The sequence below is a fragment of the Pseudoliparis swirei genome, chromosome 2 (assembly GCF_029220125.1).
Source record: "Pseudoliparis swirei isolate HS2019 ecotype Mariana Trench chromosome 2, NWPU_hadal_v1, whole genome shotgun sequence".
Lineage (NCBI taxonomy): Eukaryota > Metazoa > Chordata > Actinopteri > Perciformes > Liparidae > Pseudoliparis > Pseudoliparis swirei.
The window spans coordinates 20,441,105-20,456,501 of record NC_079389.1 but is presented as its reverse complement, the minus strand read 5'-3'; the positions used below and the strand labels follow the sequence as shown (position 1 = coordinate 20,456,501).

General features: G+C 44.4%; 1 protein-coding gene across 1 annotated transcript in view; it reads right to left on the bottom strand.

Moving 5' to 3' along the window:
* Positions 1-2,405: 2,405 nt before the first annotated feature.
* The window catches only part of ube2f (ubiquitin-conjugating enzyme E2F (putative)), a 31,313-nt gene continuing 18,321 nt past the window's right edge, over positions 2,406-15,397 (bottom strand). Inside the window, exons 8-10 of the mRNA XM_056431675.1 lie at positions 13,005-13,037; positions 11,865-11,927; positions 2,406-3,343 (exon numbers count right to left, since the gene is read on the bottom strand). Coding sequence (XP_056287650.1) covers positions 3,293-3,343; positions 11,865-11,927; positions 13,005-13,037 — 147 coding nt within the window. The 3' untranslated portion in view covers positions 2,406-3,292. The remainder of the gene's footprint in view (positions 3,344-11,864; positions 11,928-13,004; positions 13,038-15,397) is intronic.

Genomic DNA, 15,397 nt, shown 5'->3' with positions numbered 1-15,397 from the left:
CCCGTTGGATAAAATATGTTCTGACCTATTTTATCCCCAAAATGATTATTGGAGAAAATAATTTGCACATTAGAAACTAATCTTTATTTCCAATAATAATTCCAACCCGCTGAAACTTCTGCATAAAAAAACCCCACCTTCGGTGAATGAAACCCACGAGACACGTTTGTTTCATCTATATTCTCTTTAATATATCTTAAAAAATGGATATACAATCTGAGAAAGAACCGGTTGAGGATTTGAAGAAGAACACATTGTTAATCTTCTCAAGCAGAGAGACACGGTCGCAACGGCATCCGGGGAGAAAGAACCAAAGAACCAAATAAATAAAGAACCAAAGAACCAAATAAATAAAGAACCAAATAACCAAATAACCAAATAATCAAATAACCAAAGAACCAAATAACCGAAGTAAAGGCGGCGTGGCGAGTCAGCGTGTTGGTGAGGCTGACTCCAGTCCAGTGGTCCAACACCGTGCTGGAGAATACCACTCAACGCCCACGCTCACTTCTCTTCCCCCGGCCCGCTGTGATGCGGTTTTGTTCTGAGGCCTTTGTTTGTCGGTGTTGCCGCTCCGCCGACGTTCACCGAGAAAACGATAACGACTTGAGCTGCTGACCCCGAGGCGGAGGAGAGAGAGGGAGAGCATGCGGACAAATCACATCGCTTCAACACGTCACACTTTAACACACACACACACACACACATTGCTCAACAAGCACATATCGGTCTGTGCACACACACACACACACACGCTCAACAAGCACATATCGGTCTGTGCACACACACACATACACACATATATACACACACGCTCAACAACCACATATCGGTCTGTGCACACACACACACTCTACAAGCACAAATCAGTCTGTGCACACACACACATACATACACACACAACTAGCACATATCGGTCAGTGCACACACACACACGCTCAACAAGTACATATGGGTCAGTGCACACACACACTCAACAAGCACATATCGGTCTGTGCACAGACACACATACACACACACACATATACACACACGCTCAACAACCACATATCGGTCTGTGCACACACACACACATACACGCTCAACAAGCACATATGGGTCAGTGCACACACGCACACACACACACACACCCCTTTGACAACAGCATTTCAATCCTCTCCTCCGTGTCTAACACTCTGTGCACCACTGGTCACACGTTGCCTCATGGAGCGAGGGCCGTGTGGCGGTGACGATGTGAGACTCAAACTGGAGGCACAACGCCAGCCAGGGCCAAGAGGAACACACACATTAGCGCACACAGGCCACACACACACACACTCACTGGCTCAGAGACAGCCTCTTTCTTTCTCACACACACACACACACAATGAAAACGGATTTTATGGCCAAAATCCCCAATGGCAGCGGAAGAGCAGCAGCGCACTCACGTTCACTAGCTAACGAGTGTGAACGCCCCGGTTAGCGTTCAGCTTTTAAAAGGAAAACTTTGACGATGTCAAATGAAATTGAAAATGACAATTTGGATATCAAGAAGAATTTAAAAAAAACCCATTTTCTTCAAGAAATCAGGTCGTATATTTAGGAAAATGCTGGTGAAGGAGCAGGTGCAGGAGGTTCTGCTGAAGGCTCACCTGCTCCACGCTGACCGGGTCGGTTTGCAGAACCACCACAGAGCAGTGAGAATGAACACCAGTCTTTGGGACTTGGAAGAAATGGTACAATTCTATATTAGGGATTTTTAAAAAAATGAAACCTGAATCAGGACTTTAAAATCATCGTCATTGTTTCGCTTTAAAGCCGCTGTGATGTAACAACACACCAACAAAGTGTCAATGTCACAGGATCTGATGATTGCACTGAAATATGATGAAACCTCTCCAACCATAAGAGGTACGTGTGTGTGAGAGAGTGTGTGTGTGTGTGTGTGTGTGAGAGTGTATGTGTGTGTGAGTGTGTTTTTGTGTGAGAGTGTGTGTGTGTGTGTGTATGTGTGAGTGTTTTTGAGTGTGTGTGTATGTGTGTGTGAGAGTGTATGTGTGTATGTGTGAGTGTGAGAGTGTATGTGTGTGTGTGTGTGTGTGTGTGAGTGTGTGTGAGTGTGTGAGTGTTTTGAGTGTGTGAGAGTGTGTGTGTGAGTGTGTGTGTGTGTGAGAGTGTGTGTGTGTATGTGTGAGTGTGTGTGTATGTGTGTGTGAGTGTGTGTGTGTGTGTGAGAGTGTGTGTGTGTGTGTGTGTGTATGTGTGTGAGTGTGTGTGTGTGTGTGTGTGTGAGAGTGTGTGTGTGTGTGAGTGAGTGTGTGTGTGAGTGTGTGTGTGAGTGTGTGTGTGTGTGTTTTTGAGAGTGTGTGTGTGTGTATGTGAGTGTGTGTGTACGTGTGTGAGAGTGTGTGTGTGAGTGTGTGTGTGTGTGTGTGTGTGAGTGTGTGTGTATGTGTGTGTGAGTGTGTGTGTGTGTGTGAGAGTGTGTGTGTGTGTGTGTGAGGACAACAAACGGGCAACGACGAGGCGACGCTGAACACAGGGCAACACATTTGTCTGCGGTGTTAGTCTCGCTTTATCCCGCGGGAGCTGAAAACGCTAAACAAAAAGTGTGTTAATGCGAGTGGAGTGGTGTGTGTGTGTGTGTGTGTGTGTGTGTGACGACATGCAAAGAGGATGACAGGACGGACATTGTGGTCATTCCCATGCCGTCTCGTGGAGCTGGAGGCCTGTGAATACGTGTGTGTGTCTGTGGACATGCTTCTTCTCTGGAGTGACACAAACACAGCAGGCACTGGAACAGAGACGTGACAGCCACATCTATTCTTTCTCTTGATTTGTCTTCTTTTTTTCTCCTGGACTCAACTTCCTTTCCCCGTTTGTTTTTTAAATACATTTTTTTTTTTATCGCGCACTGGCGGATCGCCACATCCCTCGACGGTCGTTTTCCGTGCCTCGCCTTTTGACTCCGGGACTCGGGGGAGGCGGCGTCATTCAGCGGTCACAATGAACGGACATCGTGGTCTTCGCGGTCTTCGTAACGCTCAATCTATCGGGATCGTGGCAGCGTCGTCTTCTTTCGTCTGCAAGTCTTTACTTAAAACGCATAGCGTCTGAATTTTCTTTTCTTTTTCAAACGACTATTATTATTAATTCATTCTCGCAATGTAGAGTTTATTGCAAGCTTGTGAACAGCAGGGCAGCAAGGGAGAGTCAAAGAGTCAGCTGTTGATTCACACGTGTGTGTGGGGGGGGGGGCAGTTGGCCAAGATTAGCAGAGGCAAGGTAGAGCAGTTTGGTTTGGTGGCTTCTATCATCTGGCGTAGCGTTTGACGTAATCTTGAACCTTTTTCCGAAAGTCCTCCTGGATTGGAGAAAGGTAAAGAGAGAGTACAAGGGTTAGATGGAGGAACCAGATATTAAACATGTGTGGAGGGTGAATGGAAGTCAAGACTGGAAATACGAATATAATGACGAAATATTTTAAACAAAAAGTAGAATGCTTTTTGGTCTTTGTAGCATCATTTTATATATATATACATATATATTTATATATGTATATACATATGTAGATAATATATACACATTTATATATATACATATTTATATAAATGTATATGTATATTAATATATACATATATAAATATGTATATACATATATATATATATATATGCACATTTGACAATGTTTTTTAATATTTTTATTGCATTTTAACATTCAGAGAATATCTCTTCTTGTGTCGGTGTCTCGTGTAAGAGAGTTGAACCACATCGCATCTCATTTATGATATTTTGTCATCCGAGTTGACCTCCTCCTTCCGGTCGTGTCTGACCCTCTCCTCTCCGCCTCCTTTTCTATGTTTTCCTCTTCCCATCTTAATCATGCCCCTCCTGATGGCGTTTGGCTTCTTTCCATTCCCCTCCCGGTTATTTCCGGCCTGATCGAGCCCCGCCTGACCTCTTCTTCCTCTCCTGGGGAACCTCCCTCGCCTCTTGTCGTTTTGGAGCCCTTCGTGTGTTTCTTCTTCCCCTGCTGGTTTTAACTCGGTTTGCTTGTCTCTACACCCTTTTCATATTTCCTGCAAACTATTATTTTTGCACATCAGCCAGAATGTTTACAACACACACAAAAGTCGCCATGGATTTGGTGGAAAGGCTATCATCAATTTGAGCTGCGGCAGCTTCCTCTTCCGAAAGGATTTCCTTTATTCTCCCCGTGCAGGAAATCGCACCGGTTAGCAGAACTGCACCGCGGCTCGACACATCGCACCTTATAGGAACTGTCAGACTCGGTTGCACGGCATTCTTTTCACGGAATAACGACGATGCGGTCGGTATTGCTTCGCCGGCGTCAACGTTAACCGCGGAGGTGAATAATAAGAGTGCTGAAATGATTCACGTTGCTTCTGAATGGGACTCTGATCTGCAGATTCAGCTCTTTGTCCGCTCAGATTTACAATGAGAAAGTCACTCCAGACGACATGGAAAAAGGCCCCGTTCACGCTTTCATATTTACCTTCGCATTGAAAATGCGGAAGGTTAAGTTTTGATCGCCGTGTATTTATTTATTTGTATGCGTGTTACTCGCATAACTCAAAAACTATTAAACCGAATCGCATGAAATTTGGTGGGATGATTGGTTATTATCCGGGGACCATTTGATTAGATTTTGGGATCGATCGGGTCAAATGTCAAGGTCATGAAAAGGTCAAAATCTTCTTTTTACCATAGCGCGGTCAATTTCTATCCAATTGGCATGAAACTAATGCCAAAATGTTCATAATTCAATGCCCAATCTTGTGATATGCGAAGGTATGCGCTCTACCGAGTGCCCGTTCTAGTTAGTTTATGTGTGGCTAAGCTAATCGTGTGCCGCATGTCGTTTCTACGTTTGCCTCCTCCCTCCTCCCTCTCTAGTCCCGTCTTAACTCGTTAGCCCCGTCACTCCTTTCCTCAGCGTTGGGGTCCGGGTCGTAACGCAACTTTCCCCCCGCTTGTCACACACCGACTTCGCCGCGTCCGAAAAAAACGAGAGTCAGAGTGACGGGAACAAGAGGCATGGGGGTGTGAGTGTGTGTGTGTGTGTGGAAACACAGATGACAGACAGGAATGCTGAAAAGCCGCTAGCGCCCCCAAAAAACTCCAGCAGCGATGACAGCAGTGCGAGTATCCGTCCCCAGCCGGATGGCGGATCGGCCTCATTGCCGCCGAGGCGTTCTCCCGCCCTCGGCCCGGTGTCAACGCCGCGAGTGATGAGGACGGAGAAGAGCAGGAGGGTTTGATGGATATGTGCTCGAGCCATATGGATTTTTACTCCGGTGGTACAATGTGAGAGACTTGCCTCAGCAAATGAAGAAATGGCTTCAACTGAGACTCTTATTCTGCACCTGGGAGCTCAGAGATGCTCTGATGTGTTTAACCCTCCTGTTACCTTAGGGTCAATTTGACCCCATTCAATGTTTAACCCTCCTGTTACCTTTATATTTACTGACATATTTTACCCTCGGGGTCAATTTGACCCCAGCAATTAAAACCTCCAGAAAATTATTAGAATTAATATTGTTTCCCAAGTTTAAGTGTGAGGTACTTTATGTTTGTTTGTTGACTACCTAAATAGCCCTTTAAATATATAAAAAAGTTGATATTCTTATATGTTTGACAGTGAAAAACAGCCTGGGGTCAAATTGACCCCAAAGAACACCGACATTAAACATTGAATGGGGTCAAATTGACCCTAAAGGTAACAGGAGGGTTAAGCGTCTAATTATCTGATTCCTTGAGGCCGAGTGACTCAAATGATTCAATAATGGTTGCAGGCTCTGAGCTGGAGGTGAGCTCACACGCTGTGAGCAATGAGCAAGGCAGCAGGTTGAATACTCCAACATTCTTCTTTTCAGAGTCCTCAGAGCAACAAAAAAAGAACTTGAAACAGGGTTCTGACACATTTTGACCAATGGATTTCCATGACTTTTCCATGACTTTTCCAAGACTTTTCCAAGACTTTAAACCAAATGTCCATGACCAAACTGAAATCTCGGTATAAACATGAACAATTTAGAAAATATTGCGTATTGATTGCGTACGCCGGCTTATATTTTGAGCGTCTTTCTTTAAAAAACGTTAATTATTTCAAACTCGGTGTAAATGAACACGTGATAACACATTTCCATAACTTTTCCAAAACTTTTATGATTTTAGTTTTTTCCGTGACTTCTCCAGACCTGGAAATGACCATTTTAAAATTCCATGACTTTTCCAGGTTTTCCATGACCACCAGGGTCTGCAGCAGATGTCAAAGCCTTCCGCTCCACACTCACGACTTGAATAATGCGATGCGCGATCACAGGTGAGCACACACTCACCTCTCACTAGCACCCCCCCCCCCCGTACAAGACCATAACAGTTACATTATGGCGATGAGCTCAAGATGCATTTATTAAAGTGATGGCCTCATATATTATTGAATCCTCAGCACAGGGGTTCCTCAAGGCCCACTTCTGGTTGTTAAAAATTATTCAAGCTGTAACAAGCAGTAAAGTGATGAAAGATGGCCACCTTCCCAAATAAATCAAGTCCAAAGGGGCTGTACACATGTGTTGAGCCTCGGCCAGTTGCAATGATTAATATGAAATAAGTATTCACTCATCTATAGTTTTCAGAGTCATAGTTCCTCACCACGGGTTGAAGCTTTTACTGGCACAAGGTTGTCTCTCACATTACCTCCTCATTTAAATAAATATTCTTTAAGCGCTGCATCCGAGGGAACTTCAGCGACGACGAAAACCAGATCAGGATTCACTAAATAGTGTGCGTGTGTTTGTATTTGTGTGTGTGTGTGTGCGACATGATGGATTATTTTATATTAAGCCGATGGAGAAACCAGAGGAAGCCGTGAGTCCCACTGCGAAGGTCAAAATCAGAGAGCGCAAATGAGATCTTTTCTGGACCTGTACTGCGTATTAATAATAATAATAATAACTTTATTTATATAGCACCGTTAAAAACAATGTTTACAAAGTGCTCCACAGAGAGTCAAAGCAAAACAAGTGGAATAGCAAGAAACCAATATTACATTTAAAAGTATATTTTAAAATAAAAATTAAAAATTAAAAATAAATTAAAAAACAAATAAATTAAAAATAAATTAAAAATAAATTAAAAGCAGACAAACTAAATTAGGGGAACCAACGTTCTGCATAAAAACACTAGATCACCTAAAAGCCGTTCTATAAAAATGGGTTTTAAGAAGTGATTTTATTCATTGGACATCCTTCCGGGAGCAAAAGTCGCTTGCAAATGTTTCACTTGCTTGTCTCTCTACATCTCATTGGTTACAATACTCGTCTTTGGATTGGCTGGATAACACACCTGACACACGTGCTGCGCCACGCTTGTCGTGACCCAACGTGAGCTCTTCAAATGACTTAGTTAACCGTAAAGCATAGATCACGATGTTACCTCCTCGTGGTCAGCCACGCCTCATGCAAGCCCCCCCGTTTTCTGTAATTATTGGCCGATGGCAAAACAGCTTCATACCGCCTAGTGGCAACTTTAGTCCAATCAGATGTAGAGATACAATGGTGACTGGTACCGCCCACTTACTGTAAAAAAAAAAAAAAACGACTCACTCGTGAGCAGGACATATTTGCGAGGAGGACTTTTGCTCGCGGCATTATGTAAAAGCGCTCGTCAAAGTAAATTACACTCAACTTTTCGATTTGCACGCCTGGATCTCGTTAGCGCTCGGAGATTTCGGCGGCGATTCGCCTCCATATCTCGGCCCCTCCTCCGTGCAGCGGGTCAATGACAGAGTGAAAAAAATCTCCTGCATCCCAGATACATTATCCTGCCGTATTGACTTTCGGAGCTCTTCTGCTTTCTGGCGGATCCGCCCGCTGGCATTTTATAGAACCATCTGACATTTAAATAACGACACGCGTTGTCGCCGCTGCGTACTCGAAGGTCGGAGCTAATTCACTTCGCTTCACGCCACATCCATCTCTGCGGAGCACAGGTTAACGTTGGAGATGCTGCATGTGCAAACAGGTCCTCACTGTGGGACCAATAGAGAGCGATCTGATGTTATTTTATATATTTTGACTACTTTAAGGGCACGTTTTCCTTTTCCTCGTCTCCCACGTACAGGGTTCTTACACATGTTGACCAATGGATTTCCAGGACTTTAAACCAAATTTCCATAACCAAACTGAATTCTCGGTGTATACATGAACATTTTTTTAAATGTAGTATTCAAACAATGAGAATTACAAAGCATACAATACACCTTAAATCAGGGGTGCTCACACTTTTTCAGCATGCGAGCTACTTATTATGTGACCAAGTCAAGGCGATCGACCGACGGGGGGGGGGTGCTAGTGAGAGCGCGCGAGCCGAGAAGGATTGTTGACGGGGGGACGGGGGGGGTGCTAGTGAGAATCGCGCGCGAGCCGAGAAGAATTGTTGACGGGGGGGGGGGCAGAGGACTGTTAACCGGTGTCGGAGCTCTGCAGCGCACGAGACGGCGGGCAGAGGACTGTTAACGCGACACGTAGAGACAGAAATGACATGCTGCTGCTGTAATGTGGCGCTATAGAGAAAGTGACAGGGGGGCGGGCCAATTTTTTTTTATGTCATGCGATCTACCATACAACGCCGCGATCGACCGGTCGATCGCGATCGACGTATTGAGCACCCCTGCCTTAAATGAAACAAATTACATTATCCAGACCGCTTCCTGAGCTACTGTTGCTATTGCCAGCAAACTTTCCAGTTAAGGTGCGTTCACTTGCAACGGGAAATAATAATAATTGCGCCGATAGTATGAGAGTGTGTGCCGGCTTTAGATTTTGAGCGTCTTCCTTTCAAAAACATGTGAATTATTTTAAACTCGGCGTAAATGAACATGTGAATATAACAAATTTCCCTGAATTTTCCAAAACTTTTATGATTTAAGTTTTTTCCATGACTTTTCCAGGCCTGGAAATGACCATTTTAAAATTCCATGACTTTTCCAGATTTTCCATGACCGTACGAACCCTGCACGTAACACATGCAGCATGTGATGCACTGTAGATGGCCGATGCGATACGTTAGTTTAGTCGGTCCACCTGTACGATGTTGTGCAATCCGATAGAAAAGGTCCTTTAGTCTTCTTTGTGAGGTTTAACGATTGTGTTTGTGTGTGTCGATACGTTGAGGTGTGTTTGAGGCCATCGTTGTCGGTGAAGTCGCCCCGCGGGACTTCACCCCATTGAGCGGGGTTTCTAATCCCCTGATCCCGAGACTGCAGTCAAAATCTTAATATTTACTTTTTTTGTAAAGGCAGACAAAATGCAAAGAAATGCTACGGATTCATTTCTCCTGGTCTGCGGAGGAAAATACTGAAAACACACACACACACACACACACAAAATTTCCCATGAAGATGATTCCTTTCAGCCTTTTAACCAGCCGATGTATTCAGAGAGCAGCCACAGGAGGATATCCACTTCAAAAGCTCACTCACACACACACACACACACACAAAAAGTCGGATTAGTGCGTGCGCACACAGCGCACACACTTCCACGGCTTCACCCACTCGCTGCTGAGGTCGATTCTGGCAGGCTCAGTGGGAGTGGGTCACGGATGGCCGACTTTGTGTTTTCAGCTGTTGCGACGCCTCGGCAGGGGCAGCTCGACAGTTAGCAAAAGTGATCATGTTTTAGAAAACAGCCAACGTTTTGTGAGTGTGTTGCATTGTGTAAACTAGAACGGACACTCGGTAGAGCGCATACCTTCGCATATCACAAGATTGGGCATTTAATTATGAACATTTTGGCATTAGTTGCATGCCAATTGGATAGAAATTGACCGCGCTTTTGTAAAAAGAAGATTTTGACCTTTTTATGACCTTGACCTTTGACCCGATCAATCCCAAAATCTCATCAAATGGTCCCCGGATAATAACCACTCATCCCACCAAATTTCATGCCGTGTATTTATTTATTTATTTGTATGCGTGTTACTCGCATAACTTAAAAAGTATTAAACCGAATCGCATGAAATTTGGTGGGATGATTGGTTATTATCCAGGGACCATTTGATTAGATTTTGGGATCAATCGGGTCAAAGGTCAAGGTCATAAAAAGGTCTAAATCTTCTTTTTACCATAGCGCGGTACATTTTTATCCAATTGGCATGCAACTAATGCCAAAATGTGGCGAAGGTATGCGCTCTACCGAGTGACCGTTCTAGTTTTCCTTTGGTTTTGGGGTGGAATTAGTAAAAAGCCACATTTGTTACGCAACCGACTGGCAGGTTGAAAATAAACGGTTGTCTGAAATTTTTTTAAAAAGGTAGCGCAGTGTGCCTTATGTTTTATGCATCACCGATGACCTTTTTTTATGCCTTGCAAATCCATCTGCATACATGTGCACCTGGACATGCAGACAGTGTTGTGTGTGTGTGTGTGTGTGTGTGTGTGTGTGATCGCTCCTCCAGTACTGCCCACATTATGGACACTTGGTAGTTGACTCAGTCGTGAGCAATACATTAATACTTCGGGCACTTCCCGGTTTTACATCATCACCGACGGGGGCGTCTATAAAATGTAACGGGGGGGGTGGGGGGGGCGGGGTCGCTCTCAATGTGGATGCATTGCGCACTCCAATAAAACGGTGGGCCGTGAATACAGGACACTGCTACTATGTAGGAGCTGGGGACTGATGGTGTCCACGGCCATGGTCCCAGCAGCTAAAGGGACATCAGAGAAGGCGGGCGCTCCCACTGCCCACCAGGTGTGTGTTGTTTGTTGTCAACCTTTTCATCACGCTGGTGGAAAACTGAGAAAAGGGGGAGAACGGGGGAGCATTTAAGCAGCTGCGAAATCAACGAATGCACCTCACGGGCAAACTGCTGTGGCTCGATACGGGTTTCTAAAAACGCCGCGGAAGGCTCCCCGTCGACGGGCTCCTTCTTCGCCTCGATCGAAACCGTCATGGCCACAAGCCAGGAAGAAAAAGTATCGTACGCGCTCTCTTTTTCTCGCTCACCTCTCACGAACGAAACACAACAACTCTGTTCTGTCTAATGGTGGAAGGGTCCCAATGCATGATGGGAAACGCACAAAGTGCCAAAGGTCAAATGATGTACAAAATTTAAAAAAAAAAAAAAAGGCTTTCAGCTCGCCTCAACTCAGGCTCAACTAACAACTCTCCGCCCGGTCAGCGGGCTCTCCGCAGAGTCACACTAGTTTGGTCGGCAATCCAGGAAAGCAATTACAGCGAAGAACACCGAGAACATCAGGCGGGGGAGGGGCAGCTGCATCGGTCTCCGGAGATGAAGCGGGTCCACCGATCGGTTGGAAGAAAATGCGATGACTGGCTTCTCCGCTGCAAATGCCCAAGTGTCCTTGGGCAAGACACCGAACACCAAATTGCAATATCAATGTCACATTTCATAAAAACACACACACGAAGCAAACAGACGCACACAAAGCAGGCTTCAGTGTGCCGATTCCACTCGCAGATTGTGGAGTCTGCAGAATGAAAATGCACCATAGTTCCACGAGTACAGCTCTGGACTCACGTCACCGCCACCCTCTGGTGAGCGAGGCGGCCGTGTGCTCTTCAGCCCACTGCGCCGGTTTAAAGCACTCTTGACTTGATATCACATAATCCCACTTGAAGAAGAAAAGTGTGCACAGAAAGCAGCAGCAAAAAAAAAAAAAAGGGTCTCCTGCAGCATCTTGTCCTGATATATTTTCAATGCGGGCTGAATATGAATATGGAGAATATAAGCAAATGTGAGACTCGATGGAGAACCGCCTGCATGTCAATGACTGTCCAGCATTGAAAGGGAATAAAATGGATACGATCGCCCTGGATGTGTCAGCGACGCCTCACCTTGTCTCTCAGGTGATGTTCCGCTGCATCGATGTTCAAAGGGTCATCGAAGTTCAACAGGTCCTGGAGGATAGAGGCGGGGTGGGGGCGGCGGGGGAAGGTACAGAGCGTGAACCCACAAGTGATGATTATGAATAAAGGATCTTTGCAAAGTTCAATATTATGTGTGTGGGTAAAAAACTTTTTCCGAGGTCGTTTCCTTTATAGGAGGTAAGAAATGTGCTGGATTCATGAAGCTGGCAGTGAGCAGTTAGTATGCATGGACAAAACAATAATCATGTCGAGCTGCGGACTCAGATGCATCCAAAATGTCGTCTGATTAAACATCCTCCATTAAATTCAAATTCAAAATGACATATCTGAAGAATTTGAAACGCGTTATACTCGAGACATGGCACAGGGGACATCAGGCTACCGCTGAGGGGGCATTTCCACAAGCTTGATGTACAATTAATTATGTTTTCATTCTTTACTTTTCCGTGTCATCTCAAATTGCTCTTTATACAGAGAAAAATAATATCCCCCACGTCAGAAAAGATGGATTTATTACAGCTGTAAAGCGAGATAAACAATCGCCTTGGTTCATATCGGTACCTCCGACCCGGGCCCTCTTCATCATTTCCATCTCTAACAGACTCCGCCCACTCCTCCTCTCTACCTCCATCTGCCTGATGGATCGTGGAGGTCTCCATCGTGGAATATGCCGACTACCAACTATTCATACACTCTGTCATATTCATTGAATGTATTTTAACTCTAAATCTGTCCTTCTGTACACATGACATCTCTTGTTCTGTCCATCCTGGAGAGGGATCCTCCTCTGTTCTCTCCTGAAGGTATCTTCCCTTTTTTCCCCCTGAAGGGTTATTTGGGAGTTGTTCCTGATCCGATGTGAGGTCAAAGGTCAGGGATGTCTATGTGTACAGATTGTAAAGCACTCTGAGACACATTTGTAATTTGTGAAATTGGGCTATACAAATAAACTGAATTGAATTGAAATTAACAACAGGAAACTGTGCGCACACATAACCGTGAGGTTTCTGTGCCGGCCGATTTGTCCGGTCAGCGTGATGACATCATCACAATGTATTTGTAGGACGCTTAGTTTCTGCTAATAGAGTAAAAACAAGCACAACTTACAGTAAACAACGAGTTCAAGCCCCAGATAACATCCTGGAAAAAAACAAATGGAAAAGTGTGAATGATCAAATAGTATCACAGTTTCAATAAATTCATGAAGACATACACACTTCACAGGGTAGCAAAGTACAATAAGACCAACAATTTAAAAAAATAATTATTAAGATTTTATAGTAAATTATGTATATTATATGATAAGAACAATTTTGTGAATATTTACCTCACATTCATTCCGCTAACGTTAATTTAGTGCGAAGGCAATTTAATATAAAATGTTATTCTAAATGCCTTTTAGTCGTATGTGCTAAAAGAAACCGGACACGACCAACACGAGACAACACGGTGTTGACAAAGGATTTTTTGTAGCAATGTGCAGTCATACAACATTATGCAGAAACATCTGTTATTTTTTTTCTTTATTTTATATTAATTTTCTGATTTATTTGATTTTAATTTAGGATAGGAAATTATAAGCCTTTTTTGCTTCTACCTATACCTTTTCAGTCGTTCTCTTTTGTATATTATATAGAATAATATTTTATTGGATTTGATTGACTGAATAAAATAAAATACACAACCATGAGACAACTTAGTATCAGTACATTCAATTAATCTGTAAGTACACAATTAATGGCCGTACTAAAAAGGCAAAATAAATCATGATTGTCGATGTAATAGAATTCGGTTTACAGTATTTCCACTTTAAAGTAAAACATTCCACCTTTCGATCTCCATGACGGTTATTCACTATATATAGAGTATATATATATATGTTATTGATCATTTCCCTTGTGAAAGCTGAGGCGCAGACGTACAAAAGATCAAATCCCAGAATACTCTGGACACACACACACACACACACACACACACACACACACACACACACACACACACACACACACACACACACACACACACACACACACACACACACACACACACACACACACACACACACACACACACACACACACACACACACACACACACACACACACACACACACACACACACACCTGAGTGGTGCTACAAGCAAAGGACATAGGAAAAATAATTCTTGCCTGAGCCCTCCACCCATGTATTGCTTGTGTTCACCCTCTCCTCTCTCCATCGTGCATTGGTACTGTCATACATTTGATTAAGAAACAAAACAAACACAACACTTTGTTTCATCCCGAGAACTGCACAAATAAACTATTGCCAACTGTTATTAAAAAATGACTCCAGTGCCCTCGTTCCGATACGGAGCCTGCCGCCCGTCCTTCCACTCAGAAAGTCGTTTGAGAGCTGCAGCGAAACGTTCAGTCCCAGGAACAATGGAGACGACACCAGAGGCTGCCAGCCGCCCGGCTAATTCATGCGGCGTGAAAGCGTTGAAGTGGACGAGAGTGGCGACAGAAGAGGGACATCATCATCACACACTTAAAAACTCCCACAATCCCTTCTGACTCATAGCTTTTCTTTTGCACTTGCTTTTCCTCTCACGCCATGTGCACATCTGCATTTAAGTAAAACAGCGCTGGGCTGCTGGGACCGGGGGCACGAAACCAAAAACATCCACCGGGTGTCAGACGCGGGCCGAAGAGCCAAGACGACGCGTCTCCGAGCAACTCCACGGGAAGTGCGCGCTCTCCATCGGAGGGGAACGCGGCGGCCGACTCGCGCTGCTGCACGCCGTCGCGAGAAAGACTCGCAGACGGAATAAAGACGCAATTTGATGCATTTGTGTGTTAGTTGTGGATCGGATTAGGTTCTTGTTCAAATTACTTTACATGTCATCTAGCAGACGCTTTTATCCAAAGCGACTTACAATAAGTGAATCAACCAAGAGTAAAAACTCAGAACAACAAGAATACAGAAAGTAACATTTCCTCAACATAGTCGAACTCCAAAAGTACCACAATAAGAGCTATTTAAATGCCACTGAAGTGCTAATCTGTGTTTTAATCCAGGTATAGTCGGAAAAGATGTGTTTTTAGTTTTTGGCGGAAGATGTAGAGACTTCCTGCTGCCCTGATGTCAGTAAATTAACATGCAAACTTAATTAAGTTGTTCGTTAAGCGATGGGCTACGTGAGCGAATTTCACATCGTCTCTGGTCTGTTCGCGTCGTCTCTGCCGTGGGACAAGGGGCTCAGCCGCTCACAAAAGGTGCATCGCTGCTTCGTTGCACCAGATAATGTCCCGTTTGTTCCGTTCGATTTCACGCCTCCGTCAGGTGAAACGTTGCACAAATGCATTTTGTGCCGATTACACAAAAAGCCACAACTGCAGGGAGTGTGTATAATAAGCCTGACTGTGTGTTCACTGGACGGCATTGCTATAAAACCGCAAACGCACAAGAGGAGGAGGAGGAGGAGGAGGAGGACAATGCGTTCCTTATGCAAAGTCGCC